Source organism: Terrapene carolina, unplaced genomic scaffold, assembly GCF_002925995.2.
Source record: "Terrapene carolina triunguis isolate 2854851 unplaced genomic scaffold, T_m_triunguis-2.0 Scaffold89, whole genome shotgun sequence".
Lineage (NCBI taxonomy): Eukaryota > Metazoa > Chordata > Testudines > Emydidae > Terrapene > Terrapene triunguis.
In genome coordinates, this window is record NW_020664440.1 from 1,928,375 (window position 1) to 1,945,813 (window position 17,439).

Below are 17,439 nucleotides of genomic sequence, written 5' to 3' on the forward strand. Positions count from 1 at the left end.
AGTTTATAGACCTTTAATTACTGAAGAAGGAAAGAAGCTTGTAATAATTAAGTTTTATAGGCTCCTTAAACCTTTACTCCTTGCTCCCCACAAAACTTTAAAAACAAACATTTGCATCTGAAGCACCTTTTTATATTTAACAATCAAATTTACCCATTCAATGTACTAATTGACAACGTCATTAATCGTTGTTTTAAAACTTCCACATACAGTAGCTATAAATTTTAATTACAATCAGACCTGGATATTCCATACAGCATTGTACTGTCTAGGTACTTGCAAGAGCCAAGTCTCCAAGAGTGATTGTATCGATAATATTTTCATTTGATTGCTTTGAAAATAGGACTGAAAATAGGATTAATTAATGAATAAGATACAGGGTGCGTAGCGTGCAATAGACCTAACAACAGATCGTTACAGCCCCTTTTCCGGCTCCTCCAGGACTGGCTTTTACGTTTTTGGCTGCACTTCTCCCCCCACCTCCTTATATACGCACACCCTATCCATGGCCCCACAAGTCACGGGACCTCCTCGTCAACTTCCTCCTAGCGATGGCCAAGGTGGCTGTCTAGAACACCACAGAGAGGATGTTGGCTGAGAAGGTTCCCTGCGACTGTGGGGCCTATTTCCGATCCTCCCTCCGTTCACGTATCCGGGCGGAGTTCCTCTGGGCGACGTCAGCTGGCTCCCTTGACACCTTCGAGCAGCAGTGGGCGCTGTCCGGGGTTCTCTGCTCAGTGTCCCCTGCGGGTTCCATATTTTTGACCCTTAGACCTTCACACTCGGCTTGTTATTTTTTCCATTGTCCCCCATTTTGGGGCTCTGTGTTTTCGGGCTCCATGGATCCTCCCTATAGGCTGAGGGAGGGTCCTTTAGCCATGGGCGGGCTTGTGCCCGCTCACCTCCCCGGAACCCAATAGAACAGATTGTTTCAAAAACTGAACTTCTCACTCAATACTTTAAAATAGCTTATACACTGGTCAGTTAGGGACGTGAAGTTTCTATAAACTCTTCTAAGGGTACATCTACACTAGAAATGCTGCAGCTGCATCGCTGTAGTGTAGATAGTTATTACAGTGATGGAAGAGGTTCTTCTGTCACTGTAATAAATCCACCTCTCCATCAACCCACTGCGGTCTACACCAGGGCTTAGGTCGACTCATTGGGCATGACATTTTTCACAGCCCTGAGAGATGTAGTTAAACTGACCTAACTTTGTAGTGTAGACCAGCCCTTACTCCATAATATTTTTGGCATAAAATCTTAACCAAACATCTCAATTCTGTAACAAATACCTGGCACTCAAAAAAGGCATATAAGGAAGGTTATTTGAAAGGGAGTTGTGCACAGGGGATTTTGTATCTTATGCTTAGTAAGAAGTAATACCACACCCAGGAGGGTCAAAAAGATTTTGATGAAAATCAGTGATTGTAAACATGCCATCAAAGCCCCCAAACAGGATTGGAATACTTTTGACAATTCAAAAAGTTGATTTGTGTGTCTATTCTCCACCCAATATTTACACTTAGATGGGATTTTAAAAAATGCAAAGCACTGCCTAACTCTTCCCCCATAGGGCTTGGACTATTGAATTCCATGGGAGCAGACCAGACCCACACTGAACACTTTTGAAAATCCTACCCGGGACTTCCACTGAAATTAGTGGGAGTTGCACACAAACACAGGCCAGGCACAGATGGCCGACTGCCTCCTCTGGGGGCCCCAGAGTAGAGGCACTTAGCAGGGGCAGGCTCAAGGGAACTTCCAGAGAGTCTGTGATACACCACCACAATTCCTACTATGTGTTGGAATAGATAGATGGGTCTTGTTTTCAACAATGGGTCTAATTTTTCCTCAGGAAACGTATCTGATTAAACAGGTGGTTTGCTTAGTCCATTCCTACACAGAGTCACAGAAGCAAGTACATTTTGCTTTAAAGTGACCTGGCTTTAAAATAGTCACCTGAACAACTTTTACCACCATTTGACAAATACGGTACATTTAACTCCAAGAAAACACATTGAAAATGCTCTGAAAAACATTTACTTACATCTAAAAATATGTGGCAGAATTAAAAAGGAAATAGCCTGCTTTTTTCAGCATAGTATGAAATTTAAACAGAAGTACCTCATAGACTTAAAAATCCTTTTAGAAGCACCTGTTTATTTATACATCTTCAGTGGTGAAAAGGTCAGTAGAAAATTCACCTCTAAGGTCACAGTTGCTAAGCAACCATTTTCAGAAGTTCTGCAACACTGATCAAGCATATTACATCCCACTGACTGGTTTCAGAATAAATATGAGTAACATCTTACCTGGTCTTCAGAGTGAGCAGAATTCTCCTTCTCCTTGGGAGACTGAGTATCTAGAGCCCATGAGTGTCCACTTCAGAAGCTTTTATGAAAAGGATACGCCCAGGGACCACTGGCTTCCTGTTTACAAGCGCGAAGGACAGTTCGGTCTTCAGAAACACAAACGAGGGCTTGATGAGGTGTTGTCCAAATCGGAACGACATGATCAATCCCAATATTCAGGATCTATCAGAGACAATAATGGAGATGATGGGGGCATCCGCATAATATGCAGAGTGATCATATGAATAAGATCATAACAATTTGGGAGGAGGAGTGTGTGTGTGAGGGGGGGAAATGAGTGAAGCCCATTTGGCTCACCAAGGCTCCTTGCACTTTTAGCACTTCACTTCCCCCCCCTCCCTGCCCCCCGGCCCCATTTGGCATCTATTTGGTTACCAAAGGACTTTTGTGTTCTCTATCTTATCAAGCTTTCCCTAAACATACTATTCTCTGTCTGGAAACGGCTGTTCAATGTTCCAAATATTGTTAATTTCCATTTTTAACCAGTTGTGTATCATGATCTCTGCACGGCTACAGAAGACAGGACTGAGTGTTGACAATATTTCTCTCCATTTTTCATAGGGTTCATTTATTTGTACAGAATAAGCTTGGGAAAGCATAAACAGTATTTCGCTGAACCCTGAATCACAATTCATGTTAATACATACAATGATTAATAGAACAGAGTAATTACATATTCCAGATCAGAAAAAGCAGAAATTACTCAGTAGAACAAATATAGCCAGAATGAAGTAATAAAAAATAACTATTTACACTTAGTCCAATCTCTGATGGCAGATGGAAAGAAAATCTAAAGAAAAAAATGAGAGAGGAATCTGCAAGATTTTGCAGGATTGGTGTTAGCATTCAGCCAGTAGAACTAACAGACGCTCACTTCCATTTACTCTAATCTGTCATCAGCGTTTCTTCTTAGGGCTTGTTTACATGGTACCTTAGTCCGCACCAGCTGGGTTGTAAATTCTACTGTGTAGAAATGTGACATGCATGAACTGGATCATGTGGACTAAAAGATCCCTAGTGCACATAGCACAGTACTGTTTGAAATGGGAATACATTAATGCGCACTAGAGAACTTTTAGTGCACACTAGCAGGGCCCACACAGGTCAGTTAGTGTGTGACATGCTGGTGCTCATTAGAACTTATGCCCCAGGTGATGCAGACTATGACATCATGTAGACAAGCCCTTAAATAACTCAAGCACAGCCGTGGGAGGCCTCTGTCTATGACTCCAAGTTTGGGTGGGATCTCTAGGTATTTTAGCCAATCAGAGTTAATAGAGTAGCTGCAGGGCAAAACATGAAGTAATAAAGGGCCTGGGCAAGGAATACATTATGTGAGCCAGACCTTGGGACACAATATTTAAACCAAATCACTATAATATGACATCAGAGCAATAACCGTAGCAATTTCATGTAGGAAATAGTAACACAACCGGTGATTATATTTGCAGGTAATACACATCCAGATACACTAGAGAGTATACTGGTAGGTCTCTGTAACAATTGGTTTAGTCCTTTTCTCAAATCTATAGCCCATGGAATATAGAAGGGGGGAGAGAGGGCTACAGGATCCTCAAACTTCAAGCTTTAACATGTGGTGCCCCTTTCCAGTAGCTGTGTGTCAAATTCAGTGTCCTAGAAGATAGGTCTCTTCTTGCATTCATATTAAAACCGAAACTTGGCCAGATATAACAGCAAGGCTCTGTTTAGCTACTAGAAGCTTTGCTTAACAGATGGGAATGCCTTTTTTGTTGTTGCTGGGCCCACGTCTGGGAACATAAGTATTGTTATGGCCTTCACCCAGTAAAACACACCTCTTCTTCCCTAGCTGCCAGCAGCAATTGTTATTTGTATTTTTATTGTGAGTGTTTATCATCCTTATTAACATACACACACACACACACACACACACACTCACTCTCACTTACTTTTAGGTATTACAACCAGAGATAGAGTCTGTTTTATTTATTGGAGGAAACATTTCTCAAAAAGAGGCAGAACCTGCCGAAGAGAGGTATGGAATAAGCAAAACTGCTATCTGGTGATGGAACTGTTACCTAAGTTTTCACTAGTTAAAGAATCAAATGCACCACACATTCCCTTGCACCTGGCACCAGTATGTATCACCAAAAGTGCTTTCTCCACTTCCAGATTACTGACAGCTGGAAGCAGTGTCCAGAAGACACAGGCTCCTCTTTTAAATAGGGCCAGATCTCTCAGTCTACTTCAATGAAGCTACGCCAATTTACACCAGCTGAGGATCTGGTCCATATTGCGTAACTTAGCAAATGTCAGAAAGGTGAATAGACAACCCCACAGACACTCTGCTACTACTATTTTCTGTTGCGGAATCATGGATTTCTCATTGATTGTCTTAGACAGACCAACATAACAATAAGACAGACTGAATTCATGAGAGCTATGACCTTCCTCAATTTAAGGTCTTATTTAGATTCGTTTTCCTTAACCCATCCTGTAAATTTGTGCCTACTATTTTACAAGCATGACCATTTGTGTTCACAAACAACAATTCAGAGAAATTTGGCAGTCTAACCAATCTAGCTAACCAATCTGTGCACACAGATTCTATCTTTTCCTGGCCCAAAACAGTAGGTGAAAATTTAGGCTAATACCCTAACAGATAAATATCTACTACAAGGTACTAAACATCCTCTGTCTCCCCCCCCCCTTGACAATTGTGGGTGCTCAGCACTTCTGAAAAATCAAAACCCTTAATTTTAACACTTTCTATTGTTTACAAATTTTGGGTTAAAAAAAAAAAAAGTGTTAAGCAAAGTGTACCAGGTCTGGTACAAATAAAAGTGCACCAAGGCTAACCACATTCACCAAATTTCATCCTTATTAATTCAAAGTTCACACAATTTTCTCCCCTAAAAGTTTATAATGTCAACACTCATTCACCTTCTTCATACAGGCTCTAATGTGATTCAGGCAGCATGGTGTAATCTACTGCATGGGGGCAGGAAGGCCAGGTGAACTGCGATCCTCTATAAGGTCAGAGAAATGGGCTGTTCTTAGAAATACGTATCGTACCACCGAGATTGGGTTAAAGAGATTTAAACATAGGCCTATGTTGCCAGAAAGGAGGAAAACCATCCGTAGCCTTAAGAAGCAAATACCAATTTGTCAAACTATTGCTATTTGTAAACAGTAAAGACGCAAAGTTTCCTCGCGTGCACGTTACAAAGCAGATGACAACTAACAGCACAAGTAGAGTTGAGTATTGCCGCTTTGGACTCCTGCAGGTCCTTTCACTCCGCTCCTGCCTCTGCAAGATAGTGTCGCTCAATGCCATTCTCCTCTCCTGTCATTCTGAGCACATCACTCCAGCCTTTGAATCCCCAACCTGCGTTCACTTCCTCTTGCCATCTCATCGAGTTCAAACATCTCGGATTCTCATGCTCAAGGCTCTGAACTGCATCCCTTGCAGGAATCTCTGCGCTCATTTCCTTCCACTCCCCGTCCCATTCTTTATGCTACTTCCAGGCTAGGGGGTACCCTGCCCTTTCTCTTGTCTTGTCCCTACCATGCTGCCCCTACACTATGGTCACATCTGCACACGTAGCTGGGGGTGTGCTTCCCAGATTGCATAGGCATACTCATGTGAGCTAAAACCAGTGGTGTAGCTGCAGTAGCATGGGCAGCAAGAGCGGCGGTACAGGCTAGCCACCATGAGGACAAAGCTGCCCAGACCTGTGGGTATGCACTCGGCATGGCCAGCCCATGCTACCATGTCGACACTACTCGTCTTAGCATGCTAGCTTGATGACAACTAGCTTGAGTTTGCCTGCGTGAGCTGGCTCCAAGTGTAGGAGTAAGCCCAGGAGTGCCCTCCGTCACTCTCTAGCCATGCCACATGACCTTACATTTATTTTAAATCAGTCTTTAAATCCAGGCGTCTTCTACACGGCCTTGCCACAGCAGCCAAGGACAAAACAAATGCCTCCCCACCCCCAGCCCTGCAAAAGCACTTTTCTTTTTATCTCTCATTTATATTTCAGAAGCACAGAGTGGCCTCAATGAGCTTGGAGCCCCGCTATGCCAGAGGCTGCAGAGTAAAGCCCCGATGAGCGTACAATCTCAGACATGAAATAGGAGGCGAGCGAACAAACAAGCGAGAGAAAAGGAGGGACAGAGGAAACAGGATGTCCTTGTGTCAGTCAAAGGAATCATTTGACAAGCCCTGTGGCACAGAAGGTGAAGGTGGCAGGTTGTGTTCTGCAATACCCACTTCTCAAACCAGCAGCACGGAATCAAAACAGCAATAACTAAACCAGAATGTCAAAACCCTGAACAATCTGCAAGATCCACTTATTGCTGTTGATTTAAAAAACAAGCTGAAGCCTCTGAAATAGAATTAAAGAAGCAGAGAGCCTGAGATTCAGGCAACGCGCCAGGCGAACAGGAGGCTAGGTTTGCTGCCATAGTCCGAGATAATAAAGCGCAAGGTGGATGACCCTGGAAATAAAGCTTGGATCCCATGCTCAAATAACGGAAACTCCAGGGAGGCTAGAAACTGATGACCTGGTGCTTTTTTATTCTAACTATCTTGCTGAATTACTACGGGCCTTAGTGCTTGTGGACCTTGCCTGTCTAATGGTGGCTTTGAGACTCACTGTGAAAAATAATCAAATCCCACTCCAGCGTGTACGGGAACAGTATGCTGTGAAATTCTTCAAGTTGCAAAAGGAAACGAATATTAAGAGCAGCAAGAGCCAAGGTTGACCTTGTTTTTAAGGGCTTCATGATTCACACAGTTTACATCAATTCTGTGCACTGGCATCTCCAAAGATGGAGAAGTTCTGGACACAAATTAAAACATCACTGCGGGAGTTGGATATGGGACAGGCAAGGTTAAATACTGAACGGGGAGGAAAGCTAAACAGTGTCTAGCCAGTCAAAAATTTTACAACAAAGCTGCTGGCACAATGCTTTCTAAAGGTCTAAACACAGCGAATCAGACGGACTTAGCCATTCATAATAACATAGGTAGGACGCTGTTTGGTGCTTTTGAAGTCCATCTTGATTAAATTCTGGACTAGATTGTCCCTTTTGAGCCTTGAGCCTGCAAGGTGCTGAGTGCAACGGGAACTGAGGGTGTCCAGGTGCACAGTAGGTGTATGGAGCAGCTGGGAGGCAGACAGCATCCTGAGAAGGAATTCGGTCTTTACTCAGCTAGAATTTCTTCCAGAGGCTCCCGCGCAGTACGCACTAGCCCAGCAGCTAAGAGGGGTGCAGGATGTTTCCCCTCCTCCTGCTTCTGTGCATGGGCAGCTCCCCTTGCTGCTGGAGAGTGGGCCCTGGCCACAGCCGCCTCTGTCTTACTGCAGGCAGCACATGTCCCCTTGGTCAGCAGGAGTAAGCACCACCTGAGATCCCAGCACCACTGCACGGGGCATGGGAGGGGTGTGCGTGTGCAGGAAGGGAGCTCCTAATACCACTTGCCACAATATGCACCCAGTCAGATGCTGGCCACAATCTGTGTGTTCGTATTAAATGTGAACTATGTGCTGTGAGGGCTCAGTTTCTATGCAGTGATCATACTGAATGCAAGCTCACTGTCCTTTAGGGCAACTTTATAAGAACTTTCATCTATACTGAGGAGATCCCCTGCTTAACAAACTCAATACAGTGACTGAAATAAACCGATACAGTGTCGCCACCGAAAGAGGTTGGATCCTCCGTTTCCTTCTAGCATCTGGCACAAACTTGCAAGGCTTCTTTTCTTTGCTTATATAAACTATGGTACTAGAAAGCAATTTGTGCAACCATTTGTGCAGCCTGTGCCATGCCCTCCCCTTCTATTCCCTACCCCAAGAAACATTTTTTCAGTGGTGTGGGTTTTAAAGAACTAGATTTTGGATTAATTAAAGATGGGTGTGCCATGCACACTCTCACGTACTTAAGATATTCCCATCCTGAGATGTCCTGATTCTTGAGACACCACCACTTCAAGTTATTTGTTATGTCATTTGCCAATTCCAGAAGACTAACTACTACCTGATTATTATAAAGGAATAGTCCTGCAGCTGCCTAGTTGTGAGCTCTGATCAAGTACATCTCAGGTGTACATATAACATTGGGCCCACAGCTGAGACATCACAGTTCGGTTCTCTGTCCAGAACAGCTTGAAGTCTTCTGGCTTCACGCTTCAGGTATATTACATTCAGTTTCAGAATATCATTATTATAAATTCATTTCTATCTGGACTCCTTCTGATGCAACAACTTTAACATGGATTTTTACCAAATGTATAGATTGTATTGCTTTCTCTGTGTACTAGTGGATCTGTCTTGCTCCTGTCTCTTGTGTAAGTAAGTGAGGGGGAAGACAAGGGATTATTAGAACTTTTTTTAAACAAAGAATGCTCAGTAGTCACCCTCATGCTTCATTTAAGTTGTCTTTTTTAAATTCTCCTGGGAGAAAGAGTTGTGCTTTTTCGGTACGTTTTTTCTATGCTTTTCAGTAGGTTAGTGCAACGCATAGTCTTCTGTGCTCATAACCTATTGTAAAGCTAAAAAAGTACATTAAGGAAATGTGGCATGGGCGGAATTTAAAATGTCATGACTGCTCAATAACATAATGCCACACGGCTAGAATAATCCAGAATGCACTGAAGCAGGTAACTGCTGCCAAAATGGTAGGTTTTCACTCATCTGAATTCTACCTGCTAAGTGCTTGAAGGAGTTGTAAACTAGAAGAAATCTATCCAGTACATGGGTATGCATGCAGATAGATGATAGACAGGTCTAGTGTGAACCAGGCTTCCCCACTCATTGGAACCTGCTCACTCAGTCTGTCTGCTCCTCCTGGAGATTTTTAAGTTGTCATGTAATGAGGTCACTGCCAGTTACAAAAGTAACAAACTTAATTAGGTGCAAGATGTTTCTTCTTTATAACTAGTACTCCTCTAGCACTAAGGAAGAAAATAGCATGATAAAGTTAGATGTAGCAAGAAAGCCATTCTTAATAAGAAAACATTGTGGCCCAATTTAACAGGGTTACTCTTCCGACTGTTCTAATGAGAAGTAGATTTACTCTCCTTCATCCTGCACTTGACACACTCAACTCAATTACAATGCCTATTTCATCTTGCTAATTAAGTTCCCTTCAGTTTCAGTATTTGAAGGTGGGGAAGGTGGGGGGCATAGAACAGAGCAGGGTTAATATGGGCAAGCTTAGCCAGCGCACCAATTTTACAGCAACAAGAGTTCTCAAACCAGCAAAACTTTTGTTGTTGTTGGTTTGTTTGTTTTTTTAACTGAAAAACCTTTAGTTCAGATTTTACATTACAGCCCACCGATTGCAGATGTACCAAACTGCACTATAAAAAATGTTGCCATAGGCATCTATGATCAACTTTAAAATATATGTTGTGATTTCGTAATGTTTCCAAAAATCAAACTCTTTGATTTGCCATTATCATTTCCTTACAGGATTTAATCTTCCCTACTCACAAAATTATTAGAGGAGTTGTCTGAAATTAGACCTTGTTCCTTTTTTTTTTATTTTTTTTTTTAATTCTCTGTTTTGTTAGAAATAAAGTCCTTAGAGCTGTTTGTACAAAACACATGCTTGAGGCCAAATGCTTTTTCAGAAAAAAAGAAAACAATTTAAGATGTCCAATAAGCTAGTTAAGTATAAATGGGATGAACTGGATCTTTGTGAATTATTTTTGTACCTATTATAGAACAGTAAAGGAAGTTCAACCATCACAATGTGAGATTGACTGAGTACTCCTGTTCTTTTTGCGGATACAGACTAACACGGTTGCTACTCTGAAAACTGATCATTTAAATACTATAAGTTTGGATGAGTAAGGTGTCCTGTACTAACAATGATACCGTACCTTGGGAGAATTCCTGGCCCCATTGACTTTAAAGGAGCCAGGATTTACCCCTTACATTTCCATAGAAAATTTTGTTCTACAAGATCTTGTTATAATGCAGGCTGTCCTGGCCTGCTCCCTACTGGTCAGGCATGGCATTGCAGGTGAGTCCTGCTTTGGTTTCCCCTCATCCAAGATAGACAAGCCCAAGTAGGCCTTTAAGTACTAAGGAGTGCTCACTGTGCAAACTTTATTAACAGAAAAGGCCAACACAAAGCATAAGCAACCTTTACCCCAGCATTTTAGCTGGGAGAGAGTAAATCCTAGATTATCTGTTCCCATCTGAGTCTACTGGTTGCCTCTGTCCAGGCCCTTTACCAGAAAGGCTCTCTCAACTCGAGTCTCTGCCCCCAGAGCCAGGTCTCTTGCCGCTACCTGGGTAGAATCCTTCTCCAGAGCTGGGGGTCCATGGAGATCAGTCAACTGCAGCTTTTCCCTGGGGTGGCAAATAGTCCCCGACAGGCTGGGCTTCCTCCCTTTCTGGAGACCAGGCCTTCCTGGATGCCAGGTTTCTGCAGCTCTCTCTTCTGGAACCTCTTATCCCTAGGAGCACCTCTTGGTTCCCTGCTCTGCTGGGCTCTCCAAAGGGTTCCCCATCCCCAACAGCACAGGGTCCCTGCTCCAGTGATCTCTCCTGATCAGCTCTCTCAGCAGCACCTCTTCTCAGGACCTTCCTGTGTCCTTGGGCATGCATTCCCTAACTAAGCTCAGGTTACCCTTTGATTAGGTCCAGGTGCTCCTTTACCCATTCAACTTTAAGTAGCCACCTGGGGCAGTCCATTGTCCCTAAGTGAGCCTTCAGAAGGAAGCTGGGGACAGACTGGTTCTAGATTCTTCTTAAAGGGGCCATGACTGATCCCAAAATACTTGTCCGGGTTGGAAGAGCAACAGCAATGTGGATCCTGCTTCCATTGAAGCCAAGAGCAAAATCCATCCATCCAGGCTTTGTGGATGTGTTTGTTTGTTTTTTAATGGAAGCACAGCCAGGTCCCAGAGCCATTGCCCGACATTACAGGGAGGAGATGCTTTGAACAAAAAGCACCAGAGCATCTTTAATGTCTATGCAGATCTGAGAGAGCTTGTGTTAAAGAACCCTCACACAGGATGAACAGCCTGAGCCACCATTGCTGAGATCTCAGGGTGATTCCTTGGCCACTGACATCCCATGGCGCTGGTTCTTGGCAATGGGGAAGCAGGTAAGAGGTTTTTAAAAATGATAATCTAACAAAGCAAAAAGAAGAGGTGTGTCATTTTTGTAAGGTTACTTCTGCTTACCTAAAGTGTTGTCAGAGGGCTGCCCCTTGAGATCTTAAAAACATGTTCAGCTTCACTTCACAGTCCTAAATATTCTCGAGTCCTCATGCTGCATTACTCTGACAACACTATAGGTAAGTACAAGTAAGATTATAAAGATATAACATACGATGTTGTAAAACATACCACTATGCACATATGTGCAAAATAATTAAGACTGATTCTATAATCTCTCGGGGCTAACATGGTTATATACTGCAGAAACAATTATTCTTTCATGAGAGAATTCTTAAATTAGTCACAATTTGTCATTTTAGAGTAGTAAATATCCACCTGCTTGCTACTTAGGGAATTCAGGAAACCCCTACCAATTTTAATTATAAAAATGTACAAAGCATTTTAAGTGGAAAAATAAAGATAAACAAACAATGAACATTTTTCTCAGCGCCTTCACTTAAAAACCAAACTATCCACCACCACCACCCCCTGCACTGCAGCTTTACAATGGCAAATATAAACTTGTTTCTTAAGACTTTCAAAAATGTAGACAATTGGTGTGACACACTGTATCTAAGGAAAGAAAATAAGTGTTCCACAAACTTTTTTATGGCTAAATTCAGATTCAGATTCTTTTCATGACTTTTCTACATTGCACAGTTTTGCCTTTTATCCTGCAAAACTGTTCCCTTCAAATATGTTTTTGGCACTCCCCCCCAAAAGGGTTTGATTATGTGGAAAGTGACATTTCTACTCAAAATAACTGCATTCTCCGCCATTTCCGAGTAATAATGCATAATGAACGAAAGCAACTCTGTGAGCAGTCTCCTGCTTTCTCTGCCACTCCATGATGTTTTAGCATCTGTTTCTCTTCTTTTTCTATGGATCTATTAGAAGAATGAAGTCTATACAATTCAGCATTCAGCTGTTTAACCTGAACACACCACAATGTTTGGCCTTGCTCCTATCAGCAGGAACTATTTTGTTATTTCTGATTAAAGCATCTGTAAACACACTAGGGAGAAAAAAGTGTTCTATACATAGCAACACCCTCTGGCTCTGCTCACACAATGGGGCAAGATCTAATTGCTTCCCTTCATTTTTCCCTACCTCAGAACAAGGTCCCTGTAGCACTGTGGCTGCTTAGTGCCTCATGGCCGGGGTACCTCTGCAGTACCCCACTCCTCTTTTCTCCTTCACATGACTCCCTAAGCTCCCCATAGTCCAAAGGAAAGTTAAAACATTCCCCACCTGGGTCCAAATTAGTGAGTCTTCAGGGACACACTAGCCCTCCAGGGCCCAACCCAGTTCCGTGTCTCTCTCCCCTTAGTGGGGGAGGGGGAGGTTCCAGTCCTTTCTCTGCCCCAAAGCTGGGTCACAGTTCAATGGCTGTGTAGGAGCCAGTCTTGCTCCCTGCAGCTGCTTCTTCAAAACTTTCTACTGATTCTCAGGCTCCTGTTTCCTGAGCATCTCTCCAGTTTACTGCCAGGTTTCCTACCTCTGGCAGTCTCAGCTCCTCTTTCAGCCACACCTCTATTGGCAGCTCCCTGCTGCCTTTTGTATTGGGAATCTCCTGATTCCTCTCAGGCAGGCTCATCCTGTACTCAGGGCTGGCTTAGCCCCAGGCTCTCCAGCCCAAGCCTCCCTCTTACAGTCCCCAGCTAAAGACTCTCCCATCCAACAAACCAAAGCTTATAAGCTTCGCCCACTTAAAAAGAAAAGGGCGTCTTGTGCCTTTTATGGTGTCAGACAATTTGCCTATTAAGTCCTGTGGTGCCCTAGTAATCCAAAAGCAGTTGTACCAAAACCAACCCATGTTACCTAGCCCAGTAGCTTGGGCCCATGTCCCCATCACTATCACACAGTATTACAGTGGTCACCAGTAAAAGTCCCAACTTACAAACAACTCTTGAATCACGGTACCTGAGACACCACAGGTAACTCCTATTCACAGCATAGGGAATAATGCTGTAGTTCAGATGCCACACTGAGTTAAGTACCTGTTGAATAATACTTGCCTTTTAGTGGTGACCTCTGCACCTCCATTGTGTAGGTTTGTGCGTGAAAAATCTCACAGTTTGACTAGCTAAGCAAGCCGATTGTACTCAGACTTCTCTGTGCTGTCCAAGAGGGATGGTAAAGGAGTCTAGTAGGACATAAATGCAGGGTGAATATAGCATTGACAGACTTGTCAGCAAGCACTGACATTTTAAATGCCGACAACACGGGACTCCCGGAGCAGTGCAGGACATATAGAGGTTATGTGGGGCAGGAACACTTTCAAACTAATGTGAGCTGTTAAGTAAGACTTCCAAATCAATTACTTTATGAAGCATTTCTGAACGCAGAACGGACCAGTTTTTTTAGTTTTTATGATCCCGTTTATGAATGTGAAGTTACACACTACCAAGAAGAACAGACAATTAAAGGTTGAGGAGACTAGAGAACTGGACAGCCCAACAAACTCATGAATGAAAAACAGTTATTGGGAAAAAAAAAAAAAAAAAAGACATGTATATGTTAAAAATGCTCTAGGAACTTCAACTTGCGCGACATGTTCTTATTCAGAAAATAACTCATACAATGCTTGACCATGATAAAACTGCAAGCTGAGGCATTAAGCTAGCAATGTGTAGCCTTAGGGCTTTGCATACATGATGTCTGCCTGTGTGGATCTGGTTACAAGGTAAGGCCCACAATCTTTCCGTAAGAATCACCAGTTTTCAAATAATGCATAAGGTGCAAAACACATCTCAATTCAAACACTGGCCACATATACTATCTTTTCCTCCACTCTGCTTTTGTAGAACAAACATATAATGTGACCAATGTGAAACAAACTTCCGATCATGCATTATAGTGGAATTATTTTATGTCCATTTCACACTAGAATACACTAGCATTGACTGAGCACAAGGTAATGTTCCAGACAATATCTTTTAAATAGAATCCCATTTCAAGATTCCAGTGCTCAAAGTGTTGATTTAGTTTTACAACCATCTGAACCTGCATTTTTAGATCTGTCTTTTCTTACATTAGTAGATGTAGACTGAGATGAGGTCTCCTCTTCCTGGTGGTGGAATTGGCACCAAAAGAAGTAACTTTTCAAAATCAGAAATAAAAGCATCAGGACTAGGAAAGGCCATTTTAATCCAAAACTCATCCCATGTAAAATCAGCATATTCACCTGACCACTACACTCCTTGTGATGAACAGAGCAAAATATGTACAATCTACATTAACTACCTATAGTAATGTTTAAATAATAAAAATAATGGTGTTCCCAAACCTCTCCTAGATGTTAATCTACTGTATTTTAAATGTTCTGGTTAGAACCAATCATCCAACACATCTGTCCTGATGAATGACGAAATTAGTTAGGTATTAAGCTTTGCCTGTGCAAGTCACATACTGATGAATGAGGCCTTCAGAGTTGTAATAACGATAGTGAGTAATGGAACAAGCAAAGGTTGTTAAGAAAGAACACTGAATAATGTATTACCAAGACTGAGATCAAGGAAAGTATTTTTATCAAGGAAATAAAAAGATTAATATTAATCATGGCTTTTTTAAAAGCAGAAAAATGAAGAGCAAAAAGAGGAGAATTTCAGGTATTGCTACAGTATGCAGTGACTGGCTGAAATTATACTGTGAAAATCCATTTCTAGGGTGACTCTCTAGGGCTACATTACATGCTAGCGGAAGAATAGAAGATTGTGGCATTTCTCTGAATACAAAGGTATAAGGAACATTCTACTTGGGTGAGGTGGAGATAGTGGGCTATAGAGAATAGTGTGCCGTGCCCTGAAACAGCGGAGTTTAAACTTATTCCCTTCAAGGCCACAAAATATAAGAGCGCTAACATGACAGAACAAGGACTGCTCTTTGGCTATACCCTTTGGTGAGAAAAGAAGGCTTTGAAAACACAAAAAGAGAAAGAAGCCGGTGTGTTTTAGTATTCCCATTTATTTCTTACATAGCACTGTAGGAATGCACTTTATGACACTGTAAAAACACACAGTAAAACCTGATCCTTGCCTTCAGTGGTTTACAATCTAATCTGGATTAATATAATTCAAATGTCTACAGGATGAGGCACAGGAGCTGCGGAAAGCCGGAGCTGGGGAAAACTAGTAACAGGATGCTAAGTGAAAAAAGATTTTAAGAACAGGTGCCCAGGAAAAAGGGAGCTCTTGCACAAGTCAGGGGCCCAGTGTGAAAGAGAACACCAGTTTGAGAGAAGAAGGATGAGACAAAAGGGAGCATTATGGCAACAGGATTGTACAGAGTTCAGGGCCAGGATGGGATTAATAGGATTTTGTAAATTCGGCCAAAAAACAGTAGTTTGCAGAGAGAGATGCTTTGCTGCTGCTCTGAGAGGAGCAGCACAGACTTCACAGTCCAGGAGAAAGGTGTGTCTGTGTGGGGGGGCACTCTCTCTATATTGTGGCAGCTTCCCAGCGCTGCCTGAGGGTCAACAGCATAGCATACTTCAGCCCCACATCCAAAATCCCCCTTCTTTTCCCAGCCCTGCTCCCCACCAGTCTCTCCCCCACCCCACATCCCGCATATCGGGACTTACAAGGGAGTTTTCAAGATGCAGACTTATGGCTGTCTTCCACAGTGCCTGAACCAGGGGCCAGATATGAGGCTTTTAGGAATGCTTTATGCTGCTCCAACGGTTTTTCTTGTCATAAAGGGGACAGAGAAGGGATGAGAATTTGTACCCAAGGAGTTTCTGTCATTAGAACACTTTAAAGGCTCTATTTGTGCCCTGAGGTCTGACAAAATTAAGATTATATTTCAAGAGTGGGACATAAGCTTCCTCAGGAACATGACAATCAAAGGGGTCAAAGAAATGGTATTTTAGCATTACAGTAGAAACTCAGAGTTATGAAACACTAGAATTACAAACTGATCAGTCAACTACACATCTCATTTGGAACCAGATTCAGGCAGCAGCAAAGACCATAAATAAATAAATAAATAAATAAAATTAAATAAAAAAGCAAATGGAGTACAGTACCGTGTTAAATGTAAACTATTAAAAAAATAAAGGGAAAGTTTAAAAAAATTGACAAGGTAAGGAAACAGTTTCTGTGCTTGTTTCATTTAAATTAAGATGGGTAAAAGCAGCATTTTTCTTCTGCATCGTAAAGTTTCAAAGCTGTATTAAGTCAATGTTCAGTTGTAAACTTTTGAAAGAACCACCATAACGCTTTGTTCAGAGTTACAAACATTTCAGAGTTACGAACAAGCTCTATTCCTGAGGTGTTTGTAACTCTTAGGTTCTACTGTAATTGTTTTGTGCTCCACAGCATTTGAGAATGCACTGTAGGTTATTATATACCGAATATAGGGGACATATAGGACAACATACTAGTATGATTCAGTGCACTGATTAACCCACTGTAGTCCCCAGAGATACATAAGAGAGGAATCAAGTGTTGAGCATTCAGGGCCAAAACTCATCTGTACAGAATCAGTTGACCCAGTAGTGAAAGAAGAAAGATACCTTCTATTCAAAAATTCTTAGAACAAATAATATAATTTGTCATGTTTGTCTTTTGTTTAATAAAACCGAACTAAATTTACTAATAAGCATCGTTAATACCACCTCTTTAGTACAAAAACACCAGAACAGACAAATATCCAGTTTCTCTTCTTCAGAGGAAAGTACTTTAAAATACAGATAAAACATTGTAACGATGAAGTAAAAGTCTAACCTTATAAACAGAATTGCAGCCAGAGGCAATGATGACACGGTTGGAATGCCCAAAGAGTCCACAAACAAAATCATAAAAACAAATGCATGGCAATACTTGAACACCAAATAAAATAAAACAAAACAAAACAACAATGTACAGGAAAATAAGAGGGTGAGAAGTTTTGAAATAAGATTCA

The 17,439-nt window shown here is 42.0% G+C and overlaps 1 protein-coding gene across 1 annotated transcript in view; it reads right to left on the minus strand.

Moving 5' to 3' along the window:
• Positions 1-2,531, minus strand: part of FHIT (fragile histidine triad diadenosine triphosphatase) — a 594,110-nt gene extending 591,579 nt beyond the window's left edge. The window contains exon 1 of the mRNA XM_029911215.1: positions 2,413-2,531. Coding sequence (XP_029767075.1) covers positions 2,413-2,515 — 103 coding nt within the window. The 5' untranslated portion in view covers positions 2,516-2,531. The remainder of the gene's footprint in view (positions 1-2,412) is intronic.
• Between the last annotated feature and the right edge of the window lie 14,908 nt (positions 2,532-17,439).